The sequence below is a fragment of the Nycticebus coucang genome, chromosome 2 (genome assembly GCF_027406575.1).
Source record: "Nycticebus coucang isolate mNycCou1 chromosome 2, mNycCou1.pri, whole genome shotgun sequence".
Lineage (NCBI taxonomy): Eukaryota > Metazoa > Chordata > Mammalia > Primates > Lorisidae > Nycticebus > Nycticebus coucang.
The window spans coordinates 168,074,661-168,101,328 of NC_069781.1; the positions used below are offsets into that span (position 1 = coordinate 168,074,661).

At 45.6% G+C, this 26,668-nt stretch overlaps 1 protein-coding gene and 1 non-coding gene across 4 annotated transcripts in view; both read left to right on the forward strand.

Annotated features, from left to right (window-relative positions):
- The window catches only part of WWP2 (WW domain containing E3 ubiquitin protein ligase 2), a 170,992-nt gene that overhangs the window by 6,885 nt on the left and 137,439 nt on the right, over positions 1–26,668 (forward strand). The window contains exons 1-2 of one of the 3 annotated variants that reach the window (XM_053604773.1): positions 14,548–14,598; positions 18,106–18,190. In XM_053604773.1, the coding sequence (XP_053460748.1) occupies positions 18,121–18,190 (70 nt within the window). In that variant the 5' untranslated portion in view covers positions 14,548–14,598; positions 18,106–18,120. Of the gene's footprint in view, positions 1–14,547; positions 14,599–15,613; positions 15,636–18,105; positions 18,191–26,668 lie in introns of those variants that run through there. The other 2 variants (XM_053604759.1, XM_053604753.1) reach the window with 2 other exon arrangements.
- Positions 25,956–26,097, forward strand: LOC128579941 (U4 spliceosomal RNA). The gene has a single exon (XR_008378310.1). It is a non-coding gene; the product is annotated as a U4 spliceosomal RNA (small nuclear RNA).

A 26,668-nucleotide genomic window follows, 5' to 3' on the forward strand; every position in this document is an offset into this window, starting at 1 on the left:
TGATATTGTTACACTGAGCACCCAGTAGGAATCCAAGGAAACACATTGTGGGCAGTTAGATCTGGAAGTCTGGAGACAAACCTGGGCTGGAGACATACCTGTGGGAGCTGTTAGCACGTGTATAACATTTGGAGTTAAGGGACTGAGGTCACCACGGGAGTAAGGTGGATGGATACACATCCAACAAGAGGCTTCTTGCTAGAGATTAAAATTTGAAATAAATCTCAGTGTACAGTGGAGTAGGTGAAGTAGGGCAAAGCATTGTGTCTCTGGGAACTTGATTTTGTCTCCATTAAAGACCTTTTTGAAAACCACAAGCTAATGGCTGTCTTCTTTAGGAGCCTTCTCTTCTGACCACATCTTTGTACTGCTGCTGAAATCAATTTGAGGGCCAAATTCTATGGTTTGGTTGACAACCAATTTAGAGACCCCCAGGAAGGGTGGATGATATGTTTTTGATGTTGAGAATATGTATCGGTTCTACCAAACACATCCAACGCGTGATGTTGGTTAGGTATGCTGCCATTTTATATATTGAAAACAACCAGCCTTACTGAGGTGACATGACCCTCAGGAGGTCACGTAGCTGAGAAATGAAAGAGCTGGAAGTTGTATCTTGGTCTTCCAAGGCTAGGTCTGGTTCTGCTACCTGTCTTTAGAAGAGGTGGCATGGGCATGTGGACATAAACTCCTCCCACTGAAATCAAATCCGTAAGCTGCTTTTGAGCAACTTTGAGTCACGTAGGACTGTTATGGATTCTGGAATTTCTGAGAGGTGGGAAATGGATCTCATTTCCGTTAGATTCTACCTAGAATGTTTTTATTTTCTTCGTTTTGAAGGTTGCAGGTCCCTATTCCTGCCCTTGCCTTCCCTTCCCTAGTTTATAAATAAACCTTCAGTGATGTAAATCACTACTGCAAATACTAGTAATTACTTCTAGGAAGATACCGAGACAGGGCAGTCCTGACCCAGGGACGTTCCTCTTCCTCAAGGCACCCATGCCTTTTGCTGCTTTGTCACCAGACTTGCTTTCTAACCAGGCTCTTTTATTCTAGGCCTATAATTCTGCTGTGCTTCCTATGATACATTTCCAACCTTCTTTTTTTTTGATGTGCTTATTCTTTGTAAGTATGTCACTTGGCAAAGTTTGATTGTTTTCCTTATTTCTTTTTATTATTATTATTATTATTATTTTTTTTTTTTTTTGGCTGGGGCTGGGTTTGAACCCACCACCTCCAGTATATAGGGCCAGTGTCCTATTCCTTTGAGCCGCAGGTGCCACCCTTCTTATACCTCACAGCAACTTCCAACTCCTGGGCTTAGGCGATTCTCCTGCCTCAGCATCCCGAGCAGCTGGGACTACAGGCGCCCGCCACAACGCCCGGCTATTTTTTGTTGCAGTTTGGCCGGGGCCAGGTTCAAACCTACCACCCTTGGTATATGGGGCTGGCACCTTACCCACTGAGCCACAGGTGCCGCCCTGATTGTTTTTCAGTATGGGTCTTTGAAGAGTGGAAGATAACTCGGTGCAGGACAGAGGAGAGAGGCTGAGAAAGCAGCACGAGGGTTGGGTAGAACTGGAGAAACCTGAGAGTGAAGGAAAGGAGGAATCTGGGCAAGACCCTGCTCTTCATCTTCCATGAAGTGGGGCTGGGGTGGTGAGTCACAGCTGTAATCCTAGCAGTTTGGAAAGTCCAGGTGGGAGGATCCCTTGAGCTCAGGAGTTTAAGACCAGCCTGAGCAAGAGTGAGACCCCGTCTCTATTAAAAACAGAAAAACAGGGTGGTGCCTGTGGCTCAAGGAGTAGGGCGCCGGTCCCATATGCCGGAGGTGGTGGGTTCAAACCCAGCCCCGGCCATAAAAAAACCACAAAATAAACCAAACCAAAACAAAACAAAACAAATAAAAATAGAAAAACAAACATATTCTTAGCAAAGTATCTCAAGAATGGAAGAAAAGCCGGGCACGGTGGCTCACGCCTGTAATCCCAGCACTATGGGAGGCTGAGGAGGGAGAATCGCTTGAGTTCAGGAGTTCGAGACGCGCCTGAGCGACAGTGAGACCCCGACTCATGAAAAAAATGGAAAAACCCAGCGGCGAGCGCCTGTAATCCCAGCGGCTTCCGGAGGCTGAGGCAGCGGGGTGCCCGCAGCCCGAGGCTGAGGTTGTGGTGAGCTACCACGCCCACTGCACTCTGCTCAGGGGCATTGGGTGGGACCCTGTGTCAACAACAACAACAAAAAGAATGGAAGAAAAAATATCCAATGTACTCAGCCCTACTATGAAACCAATTATAGCCCAAGAATATGGGGAAAGGGGATAGGGAAGGGAGGGGAGCGGGGAGGATAGGTGGAAGGAGGGTGATTGGTGGGACCACACCTATGGTGCATCTCACAAGGGTACGTGTGAAATTTACTAAATATAGAATATAAATGTCTTAACACAATAACTAAGAAAATGCTGTGAAGGCTATTTAACCAGTGATGAAAATATTTCAAGTTGTATATAAAACCAGCACATTATACCCCATGATTGCATTAATGTACACAGCTATGATTAAAAAAAAAAAGAAATGTAAAAAAAAAAAAATAGAGGAAACAGCCTAAATGCCCACCAACCCAGGAATGGATTAATAAGCTGTGATATATGTATACCGTGGAATACTATTCAGCCATTAAAAAAATGGAGACTTTATATCCTTCGTATTAACCTGGATGGAAGTGGAAGACATTATTCTTAGTAAAGCATCACAAGAATGGAGAAGCATGAATCCTATGTACTCAATTTTGATATGAGGACAATTAATGACAATTAAGGTTATGGGGGGGGGAAGCAGAAAGAGGGACAGAGGGAGGGGGGTGGGGCCTTGGTGTGTGTCACACTTTATGGGGTCAAGACATGATTGCAAGAGGGACTTTACCTAACAATTGCAATCAGTGTAACCTGGCTTATTGTACCCTCAATGAATCCCCAACAATAAAAAAAAAAAAAAGAAATGATGAGATAAACCACCAATAAACAGAAATTCAAAAAAAAAAAAAAGAAAAAACAGGCTGGGTGTTGTGGCGAGCAGCTGTAGTCTCAGGAGTCCTCAGGAGGCTGGGGCAGGAGGATCACTTGAGCCCAGGAGTTTGAGGTTGCCGTGAGCTATGGTGATACCATGCCACTCTTGCTCAGGTGACAGAATAAGACGCTGTCTCAAAAAAAAGTGGATGCGGGATTGACCTATAGTAACTAAGAAGCTCTGGCTATTTCTACAGCTGTTAATTAGAAATGCAGTTTTGGTACTGGTGAGAAGTTTCTACTTCTCCTTGACTTATTATATGCACATCTTTTTATTTATTTATTTATTTTTATTTTATTTTATTTTTTTTGAGACGGAGTCTCATTATGTCACCCTCAGTAGAGTGGTGTGGTGTCACAGCTCACAGCAACTTCAAACTCTTGGATTTAAGTGATTCTCTTGCCTCAGCCCCCCAAGTAGCTGGGACTACAGGCACTCGCCACAATGCCTGACTATTTTTTGTTGCAGTTGTGTTGTTTTAGCTGGCCTGGGCCAGGTTTGAATTTGTCAGCCTTGGTGTATGTGGCTGGTGCCGTAACCACTGGGCTATGGGTGCTGAGCCACGTAGCTAGGACTACAGGTGCCTGCCAAGATGCCTGGCTAGTTGTTTTTTTTTTTTTTTTGCCGGGGCTGGGTTTGAACCCGCCACCTATGTCATATGGGACCTGCGCCCTACTCCTTGAGCCACAGGCGCCACCCTTTTTTTTTTGGTTGTAGTTGTCATTGTCGTTTGGCAGGCCTGGGCTGGATTTGAACCTACCAGCTCTGGGGTATGTGGCTGGCACCCTACCTGTTGAGCTACAGGCACCCAGCCTATTTATTTATTTTTTAAGACAAAGTCTCAAGCTGTCAGCCTGGGTAGAATGCCATGGCATCATCATAGCTTACTGCAGGGGTCCTCAAACTGCAGCCCACGGGCCACATGAGGTGGTGTGATTCTATTTGTTCCTGTTTTGTTTTTTTACTTCAAAATAAGATATGTGCTGGGCGGTGCCTGTGGCTCAAGGAGTAGGGCGCCGTTCCCGTATGCCGGAGGTGGCGGGTTCAAACCTAGCCCTGGCCAAAAACCAAAAAAAAAAAGTAATTCTTTAAAAAACAAACAAACAAACAAAAAAAAAACAAGATATGTGCAGTGTGCATAGGAATTTGTTCATAGTTTTTTTTTTTTTTTTGTAGAGACAGAGTCTCACTTTACCGCCCTAGGTAGAGTGCCATGACATCACACGGCTCACAGCAACCTCCAAGCTTTTGGGCTTACGCGATTCTCTTGCCTCAGCCTCCTGAGCAGCTGGGACTACAGGTGCCCGCCACAACGCCCGGCTATTTTTTGGTTGCAGTTTGGCCGAGGCTGGGTCTGAACCCGCTACCCTCGGTATATGGGGCCGGCGCCCTACTCACTGAGCCACAGGCACCACCCAATATAGTTTTTTTTTTTTTAAACTATAGTCCAGCCCTCCAACGGTCTGAGGGACAGTGGATTGGCCCCCTGTTTAAAAAGTTTGAGGACGCCTGGCTTACAGGAACCTCAAACTCTGGGGCTCAAGTTATCCTCTTGCCTCACTCAGTTTTTCTATTTTTGGTAGAGATGGGGTCTCATTCTTGCTCAGGCTGGTCTCAAACTCTTGAGCTTAAGCAGTCCACCTGCCTCAGCCTCCCAGAGTGTTAGAATTACAGGTATGAGCCACCGTGCCCAGCCCTCTTTTTTTCTTTTTTAAGACAGTCTGACTTTGTTATCCCAGGCTAGAGTACAGAGGCATCAGCCTAGTTCACAGCAACCTCAAACTCCTGGGCTCAAGGGATCCTCCTGCCTTAGTGCTAAGATTAAGTGAGTCACCATGCCCAGCCTACACGCGTCTTTTCATCTCAAGGTTCAGTGTTCATTGGTTTCATGACTCAAAGTTGGGTCAAGAATTTTAGGAATTGTAATCTAGAGCCTAGAATTTTAGGGTCAAGATGGTTTAGCTTAGTTGATATTTGAAGAGCACTTGCTATGTGCTGTCTGCTTTACTGAATTCAGTTAATTGGTACTATTGTTTTATGAAGCAAACACAGTAGCACTTCTGTAAGGTGACTACCCATGGGACTGTAACAAACTGGTCAACATAAGGAACTTCCATTGAGTACATGTGGTGCATGTCTGGTGTATGAAAATTAGGTCAACTTGAGGAGGTGGTCGATGTAGGAAGATGGTTGACTGTGGAGGTTCTACTGTACTATTTTGGGGTTCATTTAACAGATGAGGAAACTGAGATTTAGAGAGTCTAAATGTAATATTATGAAATATACACATACGTTCTTCCTGCCCTTTTCTGGCTTACATTTCCTAAAATCCTTGAAGTCTTCTAATCAGTAGTGTCTTTTTTGCATGCTAATGAGTTGACCAGTGGCTGGGGGCTTCTGGGTAGACTCTGGGTGGGGGGTGGTTTCAGGGGAACCAACCACATGATTAGAGGTTGGAACTTTCAGTCCCGGTCCCCTCCTACCTTTGGGAAAGGGAGAAGGGCTGAAGAATGACTTGATCACCAGTTGCCAATCATTCCTACACGACAAAGCTTCCATGAAACCCCAAAGGGATGGGGTTTGAGGGGTTTCTGAATAGCTGAACAGAGAGGGCATGGAACCTCCTTCCTTGGCTTCATTTGTATCCTTTGTAATCTCCTTTATAAAATATGGGTAAATGGAAGTGAAGTGTTGCCCTGGCAAAGCACAGGTGAAACAGACTGGGGCTTGCCGGGGGCATCTCGTAGTGGTCTTGTGGGACTGAACCCTCAACCTGCAAAATCTGGTGCTATCTCCAGGTAGGTAGTGTTAGGATTGAATTGCACTGGGGGACACCCAGCTGGTGGATGCTGGCTTGGTGTGTGGGGAAATACCCCCATGCATCTGTGTCAGAAGTATTCTGAGTTGTGAGAGTATAGTAGAAAGGAACTGAGTTTGTTTTCTCCTTCTTAATCCTCTCAGTAAATAATTCACCCAGTGTTACTCAGAGGCAAGTGAGTGGTTAAGCCTATCTGCCTCACAAGATTGACAGGTCTGAAAGGATCTTGCTAAAGTGGGATGACAGAGTGATCAGGCGCTTCAGCTACTGCAAGAGCTGACATGTACTAAATGATGTATTTGCTTTCTGCGGTCAAAAATTCTTCAAGGATCTGTTTAAAGAGGATCTCAGTCAGGGTGGTAGCTCATGCTTGTAATCCTAGCACTTTGGGAAGCCTGGGTTCGAGACCAGTCTGGGCAACATAGCAAGACTTTGCCTGGAGAATAAATTAAAAGCTGTCGCAGAGCAACATACCTGAGTTCCTGCACAGTGGGGGACTGTGGCATTCACTTGGTATTCACTGGGCCTAGGCCAGAATGGGATCCAGGAAAATCTAGTGAATAACTGATCCCGGCGCAGGACCAGACGGAGAGAAAGAGGCTGGAAGAACCGCATTCGGAAGGCTGTCTGCCTTCCTGCCCCAGGACCTCTGCACCCTTGCTGTTCCAGGGCTTCAGGAATCCACCCATCCTACCACCTGAATGTCTATCAACTGGTGAATGGATAAGAAAAACATATATCCATACAATGAAATGTTATTCAGCCATAAAAAGGAATGAAGTATTGACACATGCTCCAATGAGGATAATCACCTTTCTTTTTATCTCCATTTTCTGATTACGGCCATATCACAATTTTTGATTAAATCATTTATAACTATTATGATTATAAATGCTGTTCATAGCTGAGCCTCATAGTATACTATGTATTCAGATTACATTTCCTTTTTCAAACATCTTTTGTTTTCTAGAGTTACCCCTAAACATTCTGATAGAACTAAAATACTTCTTTCAATGACATTAGCTACATCACGAAATACATTTCTTCAATGTTCTTTCTTAGAGGTGACCCCTCCTATGAACTCTCTAATCTGGGCCAATTGCTCTCTAGGTCTGTTGCACGGTGATGTGCTGTGATTTCTTTTTTTGTTATTTTAGGAATTCCTTTTTCGTCTCCCATGCCAATAGCCAGTAGCTGCTATCTTTCTCATTTTCTCCCCCATTGAGTGCCTCCCTCAGTAGCTTTTTGTTTTGTTTTTTTTTCCTGTGAGACAAGAGTCTTACTCTGTTGCTCAGGCTAGAGTGCTGTGGCATCATCAAAGCCCACAGCAGCCTCAAACTCGTGGCTGAAGCGATCCTCTTGCCTCAGCCTCCTGAGTAGCTGGGACTACAAGTGCCACCACAACACCCAGCTAATTTTTCTATTTTTAGTAGAGACAGGTCTCCCTCTTCCTAAGGTTGGTCTCCACCTCCTAGGCTCAAGGAGTTCTTTGGCCTTGGCCTCCAGAGTACTAGGATTATAGGTATGAGCCACCTTGCCTGGCCCCAAAGCAACTTTTTTGAGACTTTGTAAATCTGAAAATATCATTATTTTCCTGACAGCCTTGATTGATGGTTTTCTTGGTTGGTTGTCATTTTGTCTCAATTCAAAAGCATTTCATTGTCTTCTGGCATGAAACATGACTGTTGTGAAGTCTGATGCCATTCTAATTCCTGTTCTTTGTCATCGTGGCTAGAAGCTTGTATAATGTTTATCCTCATGTGCTGAAGTTTCATGACATTGTGTCTTAGTGTGGTTCTTTTTCACTCATTATTCCGAGTACCCAGGTAGATATTCTTGTCTCTATATATCCTTCAGCTCTAGAGAAATTTTGTGTAACATTTCTTGATGGTTTTACGCTTTTTCCCTCCTTCTCTATGTCAGACATTCATCGTTTTGGACTCATCCACTATTTTAAAAAAGTTTTTTCTCGGGCGATGCCTGTGGCTTAGTGAGTAGGGTGCCGGCCCCATATGCCGAGGGTGGCGGGTTCAAACCCAGCCCCGGCCAAACTGCAACAAAAAAATAGCCGGGCGTTGTGGTGGGCGCCTGTAGTCCCAGCTACTCGGGAGGCTGAGGCAAGAGAATCGCGTTAAGCCCAAGAGTTAGAGGTTGCTGTGAGCTGTGTAATGCCACGGCACTCTACCGAGGGCAGTACAGTGAGATTCTGTCTCTACAAAAAAAAAAAAAGTTTTTTCTCTCTTATCCACCATCCTCTTTTTCTTTTGGTTCTACTTTTTAGTATATATCTTCACTTTATTTATTGCTTTTTTTTTTTTTAAATAGAGAACGGGGGGCTTGATTTTGTGCAGACTGGTCTTGAACTCCTGAGCTCAAGCAATCTTTCCACTCTGCTTCCCAAAGTGCTAGTATTACAGGTGGGCCATTATGCCCATCTGATATTTCTTCTGCGATGTGTTCTCTGTTTTCTTCTGATATTCTAATTATGTGTAGTTTTCAACTTCTTTTTTTTTTTTTTCTTAAGACAGTCTCACTATGTCACCTTTGGTAGAGTGTGTGGCACCACAGCTCACAGCAACCACATCAAACTCTTGGGCTTAAGCAATTCTCTTGCCTCAGCCTCCCAAGTAGGCACCTACCACCACACCCAGCTATTTTTTTTGTTGTAGTTGTCAGTGTTGTTTAGCAGGCTTGGGCTGTGTTCGAACCCACCAGCCCTGGTGTACATGCCTGGCACCCTAACCACTGAGCTATGGGCGCTGAGCCATATTTTTCAACTTCTGAAATTGTTCCACAGTTTTTGGATGTTCTGTCTTTTTTTCCCATTTTTCTTTCTCTTAGCATATCAATTTGGGAAGTTTCCATTGACGTGTTTCCAACCTCACTGATTCTTTCCTCGGTCATGTAGGGTTGCTCAGGCAATCCATCCGCCTTGGTCTCCCAGGGTGTTGGGATTACAGGCGTGACCCACCACACCTGGCCTTCATGCCGGTAATCCTTTTTTTTTTTTGGTCAGGAGTTTGAGGCTAGCCTGAGCAAGAGTGAGACCCTGTCTCTAGTGAAAATAGAAAAAATTAGCTGGGCATGGTGGTGCACGCCTATAGCCTCAGCTACTCAAGAGGCTGAGGGAGGAGGAGGATCATTGGAGCCCGGAGTTTGAGGTTGCAGTGAGCTGTGATGACACCAATGTACTCTAGCTGAGTGACAGAGTGAGACTGTCTCAAACAACAACAAACAAACAAAATGCTTGCCAAGATTTAGGTAGAGGGTAAAGTCAGAAGAAATATATTATTATTATTATTTTTTTTTTTTTGTAGAGACAGAGTCTCACTTTATGGCCCTCGGTAGAGTGCCGTGGCCTCACACAGCTCACAGCAACCTCCAACTCCTGGGCTTAAGCGATTCTCTTGCCTCAGCCTCCCGAGTAGCTGGGACTACAGGCACCCGCCACAACGCCCAGCTGTTTTTTGTCTGCACTTCAGCCGAGGCTGGGTTTGAACCCGCCACCCTCGGTATATAGGGCCAGCGCCTTACCAACTGAGCCACAGGTGCTGCCCAGAAGAAATATATTATTATTGTTATTATTATTTTGAGAAATTTGACTAAATCTACCATACTTACTAAAGGGAGAAGTTTTGACTTCCCCGTCCAATAGATCTTTTATGCCTTTAATAATGAAATTGTTGGGGCGGCGCCTGTGGCTCAGTCGGTAAGGCGCTGGCCCCATATACCGAGGGTGGCGGGTTCAAACCTGGCCCCGGCCAAAACTGCAACCAAAAAATAGCCGGACGTTGTGGTGGGCGCCTGTAGTCCCAGCTACTCGGGAGGCTGAGGCAAGAGAATCGCTTAAGCCCAGGAGTTGGAGGTTGCTGTGAGCTGTGTGAGGCCACGGCACTCTACCGAGGGCCATAAAGTGAGACTCTGTCTCTACAAAAAAAAAAAGAAAAAATAATGAAATTGTTTTTGTGTATCTTTAACTGTTTGATATATTTTAACCATTGTTCTCTCTCCTCCTTCCTGCCCTAGACTTAGGCTCAGTTTTTCTGGAGTAATTTGGATGCAAATACTTTCTGTTGCTATTAGCAGGGGCAAAATTACTTGAGTGCTTATACAGAGTCATCTACTTGTGTTGCTGAGTCAGATGTAGTGTAAATTCTGGGCCTCCGGCTTCACAAGCTTTTTGTAGTGGATAGTGAGAATTTGGGCTTAATTCATAGTAGGAACCACAGATGGGGTGGGACCTCAAGGCAAAAGCTGATAAGTTTAAAGTACTTGGACTGGTGTGGGATCTTTCTTCTACAGTTATTGTTATTTTCCTTTATACATAAATTGCAAAGGTTTTACGATTCAAAATATCTACCTTGTAAAATGTCAGGGTGGTATCTTGCTAATTGGATCTGGAACTCTAGACAAAGGTCCAAAGTAATATCATGGGTTACTGTTAATAAACAGTGGGCTGTTGTTACGAAAGATGTCAGAAAGAGTACTTGGTGGTGGGATCTAATCTGTTCTGCTTTCCCAGTTGGCTTTGTTCCTTCCAAGTCTTCTTTAGAGTTTATCTAATTGATTTAGTTTTGGGGCCATGAAGTGTAGATCAAGGGATCTGGTCTTTCTCTCATTTAGTAGGCCATGAGGGGGTTTCAGTTTTCTTTCTCTTAACAGTTAGGACCAAAGGCCAAAAACAGCAAAAGCTCAGCAGAACAAGTTAGTTCAAACACTGTTAGTTGAGTTGCCTTAGGAAAGAAGGAGTCCCAGGAGACTTAAAGATTGTGAAAATAAGTCTTTTTATTTTTAAAGTCTATAAATAATGGATTTCTAACTATTAGTGTTTTAATACCAGTTACTAAGAGCCCCGAGGCTAAATTTATAATCATTAATCTTTCCTTCATTACGCAAGATATGATCTTTTTTGTTCCTTAAAATTATTGTTCACTTACCAAGAGGATCAAACATATAAAATGGTTCAGAGACTAAGATAACAAAAAGTCGTAAAAAACACCATCTGGATTTAATGAATATGAACATTTTGCTATATTTGCTCTGGAAGTTTTTTCCTTAAAAGATAAAATGTTATGGATACAGTAGGAGTTGCTTTGGTCTCCTCACTCCAGTTCCCCTGCTCCCTCCCCCTTTCCCCCTGTCCTGAACTTGGTGTGGTTCCTCCTGTCCATGCTTTTTTATTTTTTTTTTGAGATAGAGCCTCAAGCTGTCGCCCTGGGTAGAGTGCTGTGGCATCACAGCTCACAGCAATCTCCAACTCCTGGGCTCAAGTGATTCTCCTGCCTCCGCCTCCCAAGTAGCTGGGACTACAGGCACCCGCCACAACAACTGGCTATTTTTTGGTTGTAGCTGTCGTTGTTTGGTGGGCCCGGGCTGGATTCGAACCCTCCAGCTCAGGTGTATGTGGCTGGCGCCTTAGGCACTTGAGCCACAGGCACAGAGCCTGTAGCTGGGATTATAGGTACCCGCTACAACTCCCGGCTATTTTTTTGTTGTAATTTGACTGGGGCAGGGTTTGAACCTGCCACCCTCACTTTATGGGGCCAGGGCCCTACCCACTGAGCCACAGGCGCTGTCCCCAGGTATTTTTTTGTTGCAGTTGTTTTAACTGGCACGGGTCGGGTTCGAACCACCACCCTCAGTGTATGTAGCTGGCGCCTTAGCTGCTTGAGCCACAGGCGCCGAGCCCTTGTCTATGCTTTTATACTTTTACTACATTTATGTGTCCACAATAGTATATGAGTTTGTTTTGTGTAAGTTCAAGTGTGTACCACTGGCATCATATTACTTCTTGGTTTTTCTTTCTTCTTTTTCTTTTTTGTTTTTTTGCAGTTTTTGGCCAGGGCTGGGCTTGAACCCGGCACCTCCGGCATATGGGGCTGGCGCCCTACTCCTTTGAGCCACAGGCACCAACCTTCTTTCTCTTTTTGTCTTTTAGTGTTATAATTTAGGATTTGTACATGTGGATTGAAGTCACATATTTTAGGTACTAAATAGTATTTCACTTTAGAAATACAGAATGTCACACTTTATCCATTCCCCATTGTTGGATATTTAGATTGTTTATAATTTTTTGCCATTTGGCTCGGCACCTGTAGAACAGTGGTTACGGCACCAGCCACATGTACCGAGACTGGCAGGTTTAAGCCCGGCCCAGGCCAGCTAAACAATGACAACCGCAACAAAGAAATAACCAGCTACTTGGGAGGCTGAGGCAAGAGAATCACTTGAGCCTAAGACTTTGAGATTGCTGTGAGCTGTGACGCGACGGCACTCTACCGAGGGTGACATAGTGAGACTCTGTCTCAAAAAAAAAAAAAAAAAAAAAAATTTTTTTTTTTTTTTTTGCTATTGTAAGCATTGCCATCATGAACATCTCTGAACATAGCTTCTTTTTTTTTTTTTTTTTTTTTTTTTTTTTTGTAGAGACAGAGTCTCACTTTATGGCCCTCGGTAGAGTGCCGTGGCCTCACACAGCTCACAGCAACCTCCAACTCCTGGGCTTAGGCGATTCTCTTGCCTCAGCCTCCCGAGTAGCTGGGACTACAGGCGCCCGCCACAACGCCCGGCTATTTTTTGGTTGCAGTTTGGCCGGGGCCGGGTTTGAACCCGCCACCCTCGGTATATGGGGCCGGCGCCTTACCGACTGAGCCACAGGCGCCGCCCTTCTCTTTTTTTTTTTTTTTGGCTGGGGCTGGGTTTGAACCCACCACCTCTGGCATATGGGACCAGCGCCCTACTCCTTGAGCCACAGGCGCCACCCATGAACATAGCTTCTTTATGTGGAGGATTTCCCCTTCACCAATGCCTGGGAATAGAATCCTGGGGTGCTTTTAGGTGTGAAGGGTGTGAGACTTCTCACCAACACTTATTGTCATCTCCTTCGAATTGGATGGGTAGCAAAGAGAGTTCATATTTTTACTGCTCTACCAAAATAAATGTAATCTTAAGGGATCCAAAACAGCATCTTTTAAATTCATTCATTTAGTAAGTATTCATGGAGTTCCTACTAAGGGCCAGGTACCATTCTAGGCACTAGGGCTATAGGGCTAACAGATGAGACAAACATTGTGGCCTTGAAGGCCCTTACATTCTAGTGGGGGGAGACAGACAGTAGATACAGTCTGCAGCATGCTGGTGATAAAGGACAAAAAATGAAATAGGGGAGGAAGGCCCCCAAAGAAAAAGACCTTTGAGTAAATGAAGGGATGAACCCTGCGTGTGGGCAACTAGAGGAGGAGCTTCTAGACATGAGGTGGCAGCGGGAGCAGAGGGCAGTGGACGATGAGGTCCGACAAGCACGTGCGGCAGTGGGAGCAGTGTGCTGCAGGCGCCTTGAAGGTCATTTCCAGGACTTTGGCTCTCACTTTGTTTTGGCTCTTACTTTGAGTTAGACTGTGCCTTAGTTTGTTTCGTGCTGCTGTAACAGAATACCAGAGACTGGGTAATTTATAAAGAAAGGAGATTTTTTTTTCTTTTTTATTAAATCATAGCTGTGTACATTAATGCAATTTTGGGGTACAATGTGCTGCTTTTATATACCATTTGAAGTATTTTCATCCAACTGGTTAACATAGCCTTCACCCCATTTTCTTAGTTATTGTGTTAAGACGTTTATACTCTAGGGCGGCTCCTGTGGCTCAGTGAGTAGGGCACCGGCCCCACATGCCAAGGGTAGCTGGTTCAAACCCAGCCTCCGCCAAACTGCAACAACAAAAAAAAATAGCTGGGTGTTGTGGCGGGCGCCTGTAGTCCCAGCTACTCGGGAGGCTGAGGCAAGAGAATCGCGTAAGCCCAAGAGCTGGAAGTTGCTGTGAGCTGTGACGCCACGGTGCTCTACCGAGGGCAGTAAAGTGAGACTCTGTCTCTACAAAAAAAAAAAAAAACCAAAAAAACAAAAACGAAAGACGTTTATACTCTAAAGAAAGGAGATTTCTTTCTTTTTTTTCGTAGAGACAGAGTCTCACTGTACCGCCCTCGGGTAGAGTGCCGTGGCGTCACACGGCTCACAGCAACCTCTAACTCTTGGGCTTACGCGATTCTCTTGCCTCAGCCTCCCTGGCAGCTGGGACTCCAGGCGCCCGCCACAACGCCTGGCTATTTTTTTTTTTGTTGTTGTTGCAGTTTGGCCGGGGCTGGGTTTGAACCTGCCACCCTCGGCATATGGGGCCGGCGCCCTACTCACTGAGCCACAGGCGCCGCCCAGGAGATTTATTTCTTATAGTTCTGTAGGCTGGGAAGTCTGAGGTCAGGGAGCCCACACCTTCGTGCTGTGTTATCCCATGTAGTTGGAAGGGTGAGAGAAGGAGAGGGGGCAAAGTCACTTTCGTAACCTGCCCACTCTTGAGATAATGAACCCACTCCCATGGCAATGCCCTTAATCTGTCAATCACGTCTTAAAGGTTCCACCTCTTAACACTGTTGAATTGGGATTAAGTTTTTTTTTTTTTGTGGAGACAGAGTCTCACTTTGTCATCTTCCGTAGAGTGCCGTGGCATCACATAGCTCACAGCAACCCCAACTCCTGGGCTTAGGCGATTCTCTTGCCTCAGCCTCCTGAGTAGCTAGGACTACAGGTGCCCGCCACAATGCCCAGCTATTTTTTTGTTGTTGCAGGTTGGCCGGAGCCGGTTTTGAACCTGCCACCCTTGGTATATGGGGCTGGCGCCCTGCCCACTGAGCCACAGGCGTTGCCTGGGATTAAGTTTTCAACAGGTGAACTTTGGGGGCCACATTCAAACTAAGTAGATGGGAACCTGCTGGATGGTTTTGGACATCAGTGTGACATGATCTGATTTGCGCACAATTTACAAAATGACTCTGATTGCCATATGTAGAGATCAGATGGAGAGGAGCAAAGCAGCAAAATCCAGGTGGGAGACCACGGCCCTTTGGACCCAGGTGGTGACAGTAGAGGTGGCGAGATACGGTTGAACATAGAGATATTTTAAGGGCAGAGCCACTGGGGCTTACTGACAGATGGGATGTAGGGTGTGAGGAGGGGAGGGGAATAAGAGTAAGTTCCAGAGTGCTGGCCTGCACCACTGGATGGAAGGAGATGTCACGAACTGATCTGGCCAAGAACGGGGAACAGGTTTGAGGGGAATTCAGAAGCTCACTTTGTCATTAGGCCAGTCGATCTGAGAGACTAGGGTTCAAGGCTAAGGCTCACACTGGATACCTCAATTGGGGATGATCAGGAGGGAGATGAGACACGGTGGGATAGGTAAGTGATGGGGTGTAAGGCCTGAGGTGTGGGGCAGAATGATGGCTGAAGGTTGAGGGGGGTGAAGGAGCCCACAGAGAAGCTGAGAGGGCAGCCTGGGGTCAGGGCATCAGGCAGGTGCAGTGACCCAGAAGTCCAGGGAAGAACAGGTTTGGGATGGAAGGGTGATCTGCCGTGTCAGATGCTCCCAAAGGGGCAGTCACTGTCTGTTGGGGGAGGACTGTCTGTTGGATCCAGTAACGTAGAGATCACTTGAGACCTTGGTAGGGAGACTTTTGGTTTTATGTTCCTTTTGCTCTCAGTAATGTTTTCAGAGGTTTCCACTGGAAGCCAAATGCTTATTACAGACTAGTCCAGAAAAACTAGCTACTTTAAATCTTTTTGGAAACTGGATATATCTTACAAATAAGACAAATTCTGTTTGGTTTGTTAAAAATCTTTTTTTTTTTGCAGTTTTTGGCCGGGGCCGGTTCTGAACCCACCACCTCCGGCATATGGGGCTGGCGCCCTACTCCTTGAGCCACAGGTGCCACCCTGGTTTGTTAAAAATCTTAACACATAAAATTGTTTGACTTTCGCTATGGAAAATATCCAAATCAATGTCACTTACCTGTAGCTGCATTTCATTCGCATATAAAGGGCTTCCATTCTTAGAGTAACATAGTGAGTTAATAACAATGTTTTAAGGCTGAACAAATAATTCTGTAGCTAGGAAATCAGGTGCTGGGTTCAGTGGCACGCACCTGTAGTCCCAGGTCCTCGGGAGGCTGAGTTGGGAGGGCCTCTGTGCCCAGGAGTTCAGGGCTGCAGTGAGCTATGTTTTTTTTTTTTTTTTTATTAAATCATAACTGTATACATTGATATGATCATGGAGCATCATACACTCGCTTCATAAACCATTTGACACATTTTTATCACAGTGGTTAACATAGCCTTTCCGGCGTTATCTCAGTTACTGTGCCAAAACATTTACATTCTACATTTACCAAGTTTCGCAAATATCCCTGTAATATGCACCACAGGTGTGATCCCAGTGAGCTATGTTTATAGCTGTGAGTAGCCACTTTGTGCCACCCTGGGCAATATAGCGAGACTCTCCCTCTGAAAAAAATAATAAGGATGATAAAAAGTAAAATAAAATAGGAAGGAGGTCAGAGGGAGAGGTCACATACAAATAGAATGAAGATGGTAGTAATAATGTTGAAGAAAACAGGAATTTTCTGGTATTTTTATAGCAGCAGGTTTTTTTTTTTGAGACAGAGCCTCAAGCTGTCACCCTGGGTAGAGTGCTGTGCTATCACAGTTCACAGCAACCTCTAACTCCTGGGCTCAAGCAAGTCTCCTACCTCCGCCTCCCAAGTAGCTGGGACTACAGGCACCCGCCACAATGCTTGGCTATTTTTTGGTTGCAGCTGTCATTGTTGTTTGGTGGGCCTGGGCTGGATTCGAACCCGCCAGCACAGGTATATGTGGCTGGCACCTTAGCTGCTTGAGCCACAGGTGCCGAGCCTATATCAGCAGTTTTTTTTTTTTTTTTTTTTTGGTTTTTGGCCGGGGCTGAGTTTGAACCCGCCACCTCTGGCATATGGGACTGGCACCCTACTCCTTGAGCCACAGGCGCCACCCATTGTTTTTTTTTTTTTTGAGACAGAGCCTCAAGCTGTTGCCCTGGGTAGAGTCCTGTGGCATCACAACTCACAGCAACCTCTAACTCCTGGGCTCCAGTGATTCTCCTGCCTCTGCCTTCAAGTAGCTGGGACTACAGGCGCCTGCCACACGCCTGGCTATTTTTTGGTTGCAGCCGTCATTGTTGTTTGGTGGGCCCGGGCTGGATTCCAACCCACCAGCTCAGGTGTATGTGGACTGGCGCCTTAGCTGTTGGAGCCACAGGCGCCGAGCCCTGTTTTTGTTTTTTTGAGACAGTCTCACTTTGTTGTCCCTGGTAGAGAGCCGTGGTGTCACAGCTCACAGCAACCTCAGACTCTTGGGCTCAAGCCGTTCTCTTGCCTCAGTTGCCTGAATAACTGGGACTATAGGCGCCCTCTGGGGTCTCATTCTAGCCCAGGTTGGTGTCAAACTCCTGAGCTTAGGTGATCTGCCTGCCTCGGCCTCCCAGAGTGCTGGGATTATAGGCATGAGCCACCGCATCTGGCCCAGGGTAGAGTTCTGTTTCTAGCCAAGGTGCAGTGACAGGAACACCTGATGGCTAAGGATGTTGTACGTCTTTTTGTGTGTGCCAGTTTAGCTGTTGGAGTATCTTCTTTGGACAAAGATCTTTTACCTATGTAAAAAATTAAATATGTTGGGCGGCGCCTGTGGCTCAGTCGGTAAGGCGCCGGCCCCATATACCGAGGGTGGTGGGTTCAAACCCGGCCCCGGCCAAACTGCAACCAAAAAATAGCCGGTGTTGTGGCGGGCGCCTGTAGTCCCAGCTACTCGGGAGGCTGAGGCAAGAGAATCGCTTAAGCCCAGGAGTTGGAGGTTGCTGTGAGCTGTGTGATGCCATGGCACTCTACTGAGGGCCATGAAGTGAGACTCTTGTCTCTACAAAAAAAAAAAAAAAAATTCATTATGTTGTCCTTTTTTTCTTTTCTTACCTTCTACTTGTGGCAAATATTACTCTCAAACTTTACTCATTAGGCCAGAGACCCTGTGGTGTTTTTGGAAAACTTGCCCCTCAGGTAACACATGAGATTAGTGTTCTTTTTATTGTTAAGCTGTGTCTTTCTTTCTGGAGATGTTGTATTAGCCTTGCCCTCCTCTAGCCTTTGTTGTAATAGTCATGTATCCTTCCAAGACTGTTCAAGACCCATCTAGGATCAGTGATTATCACGAGACAGACAGACAGCACTGTGCCTGAAGTAGCGTGGCCACAGTGGCTTGGACACTTCTGTTTACATGCCTCTGTCTCTTTAAACTTAAACATTCACCTTAGGTTCAGCTCCTCAGTGTTCTTATCAGATAGTCTCTAACCCACTGGTCTGTTTGTCTTGCAGTTTCATGGTGATGATATGGCATCTGCCAGCTCCAGCCGGCCAGGAGTGGCCCTGCCTTTCGAGAAGTCTCAGCTTACTCTGAAAGGTGAGTGGCACTCTGTGAGTTGTTTACAGTATCTGTGGGAAAGAGGTGGAATTATGCCACACCTTGGTCCCAAAAGCCGAATTTTGTAAAATAACTTAGCAGTGTAACTGTTCATCATCATCTGATTTTCATGCTGTAGTTGGCACACTTGAGGAAGAAAGAAAATAACGTGAAGGAAAAAAGGGTCTTTGGGCTAAAATTGTTTAAAATGCTGATTTCTTCGTGCCCGAGGGCTCTTTTCTATCTACACTTATTCCTCGGGTGGTCTCACCTAACCCTGTGGCTTTATTTTATTTATTTATTTATTTAAGATAGTCTCATTTTGTCCTCCTTGGTAGAGTGCTGTGGCATCATAGCTCACAACCTCAAACTCTTGGGCTCAAGCAATCCTCTTGCCTTGGTTTTTCATTTTTAGTAGAGATGGGGTCTCACTCTTACTCAAGCTGGTCTTGAACTCCTGAGCTCAAGCAATCCACCTGCTTTGGCCCCCCAGAGTGCTAGGATTACAGGCCTGAGCCACTGCGCTCAGCCAACCCTGTCACTTTAAATGTCACCAATATAAGGTCATTCCTTTCAGGCCTTTCCTCTAAACTCCTGATTCTTATGTCCAATAACCAACTTGTTATTTCCTTGTGAATGTTACTAAATATCTAATTTAAGATGTCTATAACTGAGCTCCTGATTTTTCTTTATCATATCCTGTATTTAACCTATCAGCAAATCTGGTTGACTCTATCTTCAAAACATATCCAACTCTGCCATTTCTCACCACACCTATGGTTTTGGCCTAGTCTAAGCTGTCATCATCTTCACACTGTATTAAGGCAGAAGCTTCCTAGCCCGTCTGTCTGTTTTTGGCTTTGCCCTCCTCCAGTCTGTTGGATACATAGCAGCCAGTGATCTTGATAAAATATAAATTGGAGTGGGCGTGGTGGTGTGCACATGTAGTCCCAGCTACTGGGGATACTGGGGAGGTTGAGGTGGGAGGATTGCTTGAGCCCAGGAATTTTTTTTTTTTTGAGACAGAGCCTCAAGCTGTTACACTGGGTAGAGTGCTGTGGCATCACAGCTCACAGCAACCTCCAATTCCTGGGCTCCAGCGATTCTTCTGCCTCTGCCTCCCAAGTAGCTGGGACTACAGGCACCCGCCACAACGTCTGGTTATGTTTTTCGTTGCAGCTGTCATTGTTGTTTGGCGGGCCCCGGGCTGGATTTGAACCCGCCAGCTCAGGTGTATGTGACTGGCGCCTTAGCCGCTTGAGCCACAAGTGCCGAGCCTGAGCCCAGGAATTGGAGGTTTCGGTGAACTATGATCATGCCACTGCACTCCAGCCTGGGTGACAACTTGAAACCCCACCTCTAAAAAGAGTAAACTGATGGCTCATGCCTGTAAGCCTAGTGTTCTTACAAATAAAGTAATAAGTAATAAGATCTTCATCCTCACTATCTTCACATTAAGTAGGCTGAGGAATAGGGGGGACGAGGAGGGATTGGGCTGGCTGTCGCAGGTGTGGTAGAGACTGAAGAAAATCCACATGTAAGTGAACCTTCGCAGTTCAAACCTGAGTTGTTCAAGGGGCAATTATAAATGATGTGTAGCATCTTATTGTACATTTAAGGAATTTCCTTTTCTGTGGATTGTGTATTCACATTCTTTGCCTGTTTCCTATTGAGTTATTGATTTTTCGTAATCTTGAAACATTTTCATTATTTTTCTTAGAGTTTCATGGCAGCTCCAGCCTTTTTGAGTAGGGAGACAGGTTAGAGTCAACGGATACAGTTTTGAGGTAAGGGCTATAGTTTTTAATGGGATCAAAGCAGAAGCCTGCTCATGGAATCTGGTAACATCTCCAGGTCCCCATTTTGGGGTCAAATTATTCAGGAACATACACTTAATCTAAAGGTTTCTCTCTTGCCTTTCCTCAAGGTAAATTTTCTTACTAGTGTGGAAAGAGCTGACCTGATATACAGGTATATCTCATTATATGTGATATACATATAAATCTCTTATGTGATATACATATAACCTACAAAGAGTTGATAATACCATCCAGGAAAATGGGGGAGAAGGTGCAAGAGAAAGAATGATTGAAATAGCACGGATGGTTCTTTTCTCGAGCATCTCATCGAGACAGTGGGTCTGGGGGTGTCATTATGCAGTGCCTTCTGCCTGGATCTGTTCCCTGGTGCCTGTCCACAGTGTGATCTTAGAATTTTATGGTACATATTTAAACGCACCAAGGCCCTTAAACATAAGCTAGCTATTTATTTGATATTTAAGTCAAGAAACACTGAAAATTGAATACTGAAAAATATTGTGTAACAAAGCAAAAACTTGTCTGGAGCCTGTTGAAAGACAGTGTGCCAGACTCTATTGTGGTTCTTTCCAAAGAGCTTTGTAAGGGTGTAATTTGGGCATTATGCACTTTTTGCTGTATGTGTTGACTTTTAAAAACTAAGTTCTGTGTGAAGATGTGATTCCATGTATAATAAGCTGGCATTTCTATCTCATGAAGCGGTAAACAGACTTTCTAGATGAAGTTGCTCATATCTTGAGGCTTTTATTTTGGCTTGTTTTTTGTGTTGTTTTTGTTCTTTTTTTACCTCCATGGGCAATGGAAGGCACATTTTGGCTTGCTTTTTAAGAATAAGAAACATAGGCTCTGCGCCTGTAGCTTAAGTGGCTGGGGCCATATACACTGGAGCTGGCAGGTTCGAATCCAGCGTGGGCCTGCCAAACAACAATGACAACTACAACCAAAAAACAGCCGGGTATTTTTTTTTTTTTTTTTTTCAAACTTTCCAGATTTTGTTCAGACTATAAACCTTTGGATTGAAAAAAATTCAATAAACCCCAAACAGAATAAACAAAGTTCCAAAACATATAAAACCAATCACTATATTATTTAGGAATCAATACATATATGACAAGAATAAATAGCACTGGCAAGATTAATCCAAATTCAGGATAGCAGTTAACTCTGGAAAGAAAAATGGACAACTCAAAGGCTTTAATTGTATTAGCAAATTCTTTTTCTCAGGTGACCTAAGAGGTAAACACATTTTTATTATCCTTCAAATAGAACACATATGAAATATTTTTGCATGTGTGAAAAACATCACAATAAATAGAAAATTAATGAAATTCATGTATCCTTTTTCTGTGTTATTTATAACACAAGCCAGAAACTTGGGAGTCACCCTTGACCATGTTCTCACCAACCAAATCCAATAATTATCACTTTTTAGTCTGCCTGAAGCCACCTTTGAAGCACTAAAATCCATTCCTGTCCCTTAAACCACTGCTCTAATGCAATTTCCAAACTGCAGCCCAGGAAAACACCTTAAAACAGGATTAATTTCATTTCTCTTGCTGTAGAAGCAACAGAAAGATAAGTAAAGTGCCCAAGGCTACGTGGCCAGGAAATGGCAGAGGGAGGATTCAAATCCTGCACGTTTTAGTTAGGAGTCAAGGTCTTACCCACCCACCATCCCATCTTGGGTGATGCTGGAAAAGGCTCAGCACTGCCTCCCATAGAATAACCTGGGCAAAGAGATTTATTTCAATCACCACCTCACCTCCTTTATCTAACTCCTAGTTATCCAGACTCTGAGCTCAAACTACTTTCCAAGAACTGTCTTCCTAACACCCCTGCACTACGACAGCACATCCTAGTATCTGCTCTCCCTGTATCTTCATACACTTCTACTAACGTATGACCTCCACTAGACTGTGACCTCTACAAGAGCAAGGGCCTGCTTAGCCCACTGTTTACAATGCCCCTTGCCCATCTTGGTTCTCTCCCTGTCCATTCCTCAGTGAATGATAGGTCACCAATGACAAGATCTCTCATCTTTCCTTCCAACAATGGGCAATCTGGCCTCTGACCCCACCCTCAGGGCTGTGTGTGAGCCAGATAGGGGAGGAAAGAGACCAGCCCTGCCTGACCAATCCAAGATGGCCTGCTCCATGGAAAAGAATGAAAGAGATGTTAGGTGCTCAAGACCTCAAACCCTGGGGCCAGTGAATGGATCACAAACAAGGCCCTTCTACCCTTGAGTTTCATTTTTATTTTTCATTTATGCATAAATATTTATACTTAAATCTTTAATTCATAGGCCGGCTGAGCAACAGTGGGGGTGCAACTGGGGGTGGCTACACTCAAGCACTGGGGAGCTGGGCAAGGCACACCCCCAGACTTCAGCTTCTCCTCTCTGGGATGTGCTGAGCTCCACTCCCCCTGCCACAAGACAGCCAGGGGAAAAGGAAACAGCCCCAGTAGATCTATCTCCTCCTGTACCTCTAGCAACATCTTGTGTCACCTCAATCCCAGCAAGTCCTGGGCTCCAAGTGTCTCCTGGAGGGGGGCTGAGGGCTCAGTACAGCCTAAAATCCCTGCCTCTGTTTTTTAAATGATGTCCTCTCCCCACTCTGGGCCTGGGTGGAGGGCACCTGGGTGTCTACCTCTGGTACATTGAGACCACTAATGACACAGACCAAGGCCGCCAAGTAGGACAGGGTTAGGGTAGGAGTACAAGGGCAGAGGCAGGCACGGCCAAGGTGGTGTGGCTTTCCCAGAGGCCCAGGATGGCCTCCAGAGATCCAGCTTCTGTCCTTGGTAGCACTGAGCATTCAGAATCCTCTACTCCACAGAGGCAGGGTGCCTGCAGGCACCTCTGAACCCTTAGTGTGCCACACAGGTCATGACCATGATGACCATGTCCAACAAACAGAAATTCCCACAAGTCTTCAGGTTTAACTCAGGCACCTCCTTGAGAACTCTGTCCTCCCTGGAATATCCTGTAGTTGTCTTCATACTCCTCACTATGGTCCCCACAGCCTTGGAGCTCTGTGTGATGGGCTCAAAAAATACTTGCTGAATGAATGAACTTGAGGCTGGCTCTCCTCTGAGCAGCTGCCAGATCTGGTGTCCTCAGTCTACAATCCTCTTCCCTCTTCATTCAGCTGCTTCAGTTTATTTCAACATTTGAGGTACTACTAGATGTTGTCACATTACCGGTTCAAGGTCACCTCTGCCAGAAAGCCTTGCTGACCCTCCTCTTTGGCAACTTCTTTTCCCCAAGGGATCATCAGCCTCTAGGCCAAGATGATCCCTTAAGCATAGAAATCAGACCTGATTCATCATGTCTCTGTGCTTGGCACAAGTTAGGTTCAGGAAACACCTACAGAAGGTAACATCTCTTAGAGGAGAGACCACCTCTGAAGCAGATCTGTCTGCACTTGATAACTTGGCCAAGTTCTTTTCTCAGGCCTGCCAAGTCCAGAAACAAGGTTCTACAAAGTACCTCAGTTGCCATGGTAGTCAACTCAGGGGAGAGCAGGGCAGGATCAGCCCCTTAAAATCTGGTGCTTGGTTTTAGGTACCTGTGGTGGGTGGTGGTAGTTGAGGAGGCTTGTCCTTACCTGCCCCAGTCCAATGTCCTCCTCAAATCACCAAAGAGACGAGCTGCTCAGAAACAGGCAGGATCTGGGGGAGGACCACCCATCTCTCTCTCATGGACCTGTGGGCCTGAGGGTCCTGGCCTCTGCTGATGAATCTTTCGGTGTTGCCTGAGATGGTCAGATCTCATGAATTTTCGGCCACAGTGATCACACTTATATGGTCAATGTCTGGTGTGTATCCGCGTATGTCGTGCAAGCTCATCAGAAGGTAGAAAGCCAAGACAGCCTTCCCAAGAGCATTTGTAGGGCCTCTCACCTGTGTGTTTACGCTGGTGAGTCACAAGGTGGGAGCGCTTGGTATAAGCTTTTCCACAGTTCTCATATGGGCAGAAGTAAGGCCTTGGAGCTGAGGATCTGCACCCGTGAGCCCCTTCCTGGGCCCCTGAGTTTGGCTCTGCTTTCTGTGGAGCAGGGTAGGGCTGCTCAGGCAGGAAGTGGCCAGCCTGGGAATCTGGCTGACTCATAATAGAGTCCTGAGATTCTAATGCCAGCAATGATTGGGTCTTAGCTGGGGACATCCCCTGGTTATGGGGATCTCTGGGGGGCAACATCTGCTCCGGAGAAGGGAGCACAGCTGTGGCCTCAGTGGCAGGTGTGGTTGGTGCCAATAATATCTCAGGTGTTAAAGAGGCTCTGTTAGAAGGTGCTGTTGAGGGTTCAGAATAAGGCATTGCTGGGACCCCGACGTGGGACATCATAGGCATTCTTCCACCAGAAGTTGGGACTGGCAGCCCAGTAGGGGACGTCCTTAGATGCCCAGTGAAGGTCATGGCCACGCCTGTAATACTTGGCACTCCTAAGGGCATCACCGGGGGCCCCCTGAAAACCATCATCTCTGGCTGGGAGGTAGATGCTCCCTGACAGTAAGTCATCGGGGAATGAGTGGGAGTCGCTTCGGGGCCATAGCCCATGCCAGGCTCATGGAGTGTCATACTGAACTGTGGCCCCACTTCATTCACATTCTGCCTTAGTGCCTCAGCAGACACCCAGGGGCTCCTTGACATCTCTCTTCCCCCAGGAAAGTGTTGAATGCCAGGTACACCATGGTTCCAAAAGGTGAGCTCTCCACTGTTTCCAGAAGCTGTAGGTATGTCCAAGGACATTAACTTCTCATTACCTTGAGCCCAGGAGTTAGAGGTTGCTGTGAGCTGTGATGCCACGGTACTCTATCCAGGGTGGCAGCTTGAGGTTCTGGGTAGACGGGTGTGCAACCGGCCACTGGCTCAGCTCCTCAATCTCCTGCTCCATGGCAGCCTGGGGTCGGCTGCACATCGGCTATGCGGGGTCCAGGCCAACTTCAGAGCCAGCCAGTGAGGCGTCGCCAGTAGAAGTCCCTGCACTGCCAAAACAGCCGGGTATTGTGGCGGACGCCTGTAGTCCCAGCTACTTGGGAGGCTGAGGCAAGAGAATTGCTGAAGCCCAGGAGTTGGAGGTTGCTGTGAGCTGTGACGCCACAACACTCTACCCAGGGCAAGCTTGAGACTCTGTCTCCAAAAAAAAGAATAATAAACATACAATATCATCCTGGTGATTAACTATAAGAGCTGAAAATGTCTTGGTTCTTAGGAAATACACCCAGAAGTATTTAGGAGTAAAGGGGCACAATTGGTTCACTTCAGGGGTGTCCAACTTTTTTCTTTTCTTTTGCACTTTGGAAGAAGAGTTGCCTTGGCAACCAAACACTAAAGAAAACTGATTAGCAAAAAATGTCTGTGTATACTTTTTTTTTTTTTTTGTAGAGACAGAGTCTCACTTTATGGCCCTCCGTAGAGGATTTGAACCCGCCACCCTCGGTATATGGGGCCGGCGCCTTACCGACTGAGCCACAGGTGCCGCCCCCTGTGTATACTTTTTGTGATGACCGACACCAAACATAAGCAAAACAGTTCTCACAAAATCAGCATGTAGCTCATGGGCCACAGGTTGGACACCCCTTGTATAGTATACACTCACAGTTTCAGGAAAAAATATGCATGTGCATGAGAGAGTTAGTGGAGAAAAAAAGAATAAAGGCCATATACTCAGAAGTTAAAATTGGGTGACTCTGAGGAATACTTTGTATTATTATTATTATTTTTTGAATTCTTTGTATTAATCTTCTAAATTTTTTGTGGGTCTGAAATTAATTTTATCAAAATGTAAAAAATTAAAAAAAATTCTAAAAAAGGCACAGGGCACAAAAGGGGGATACATCAGGGTAGGTTACAATGGCCTAGAAACTGGGAGACTTGGTTCCAGTCTTAGCTCTTCTCTGATTAGCTCTGTAATTTTGGATAAGTTATTTCACCTTCCTGAATCTTAAGCTTTGTGCTGTGGCTGTATCGTAGCCAATGAGTTTTATCTGAGGTGCGATTATTGCTAATTGAAACTTTCCTGAATCTTAGTTGGCCTAACTATGAAACAAAGAGTTTGAAGTTGTTGATTTTAAAGAGATTGTTTAGTTCAAAATTGTATGTCTTTAGTTTTAAGTTCATATACTCCTTGACTTTCAATAGGGTTTGAAAAAAACCTGTAAGTTGAAAATATTGTAAATTGAAAATACATTTAATATATCTATCGTACTGAACATCAGGGTAGTCTAGGCTACTTTTGTGTGTGTGTGTGTGTGTGAAGGGACAGAGTCTCACTCTGTAATCAAAGCTCCCTGCAGCCTCATTCTCCTGAGCTTAAGAGACCCTTGCACCTCAGCCTCCCAAGTAGCTGGGCAGACTATGGTCAGGTGCCACCATGTCTGGCTAATTTCTTTTATAGTTGTGTAGAGACAGGGTGGTGTTGTTACATTGTCCAGGTTGGTCTTGAACTCCAGGCCTCAAGCAGTTCTGCCTTGGCCTACCAAAGTGCTGGGATTACAAATGTGAGCCACCATGGCCAGCTAGCCTGGTTTACCTTAAAGGTGCTCTGAAGACTTACATTGGTCTACAGTTGGGCAAAACCATCTGGCAACGTAGTACACCGCAGAGTATCCGTGCTTTGCCTGTGATCGTGATCCCGGGGCTGATTAGGAGTTGCTGTTT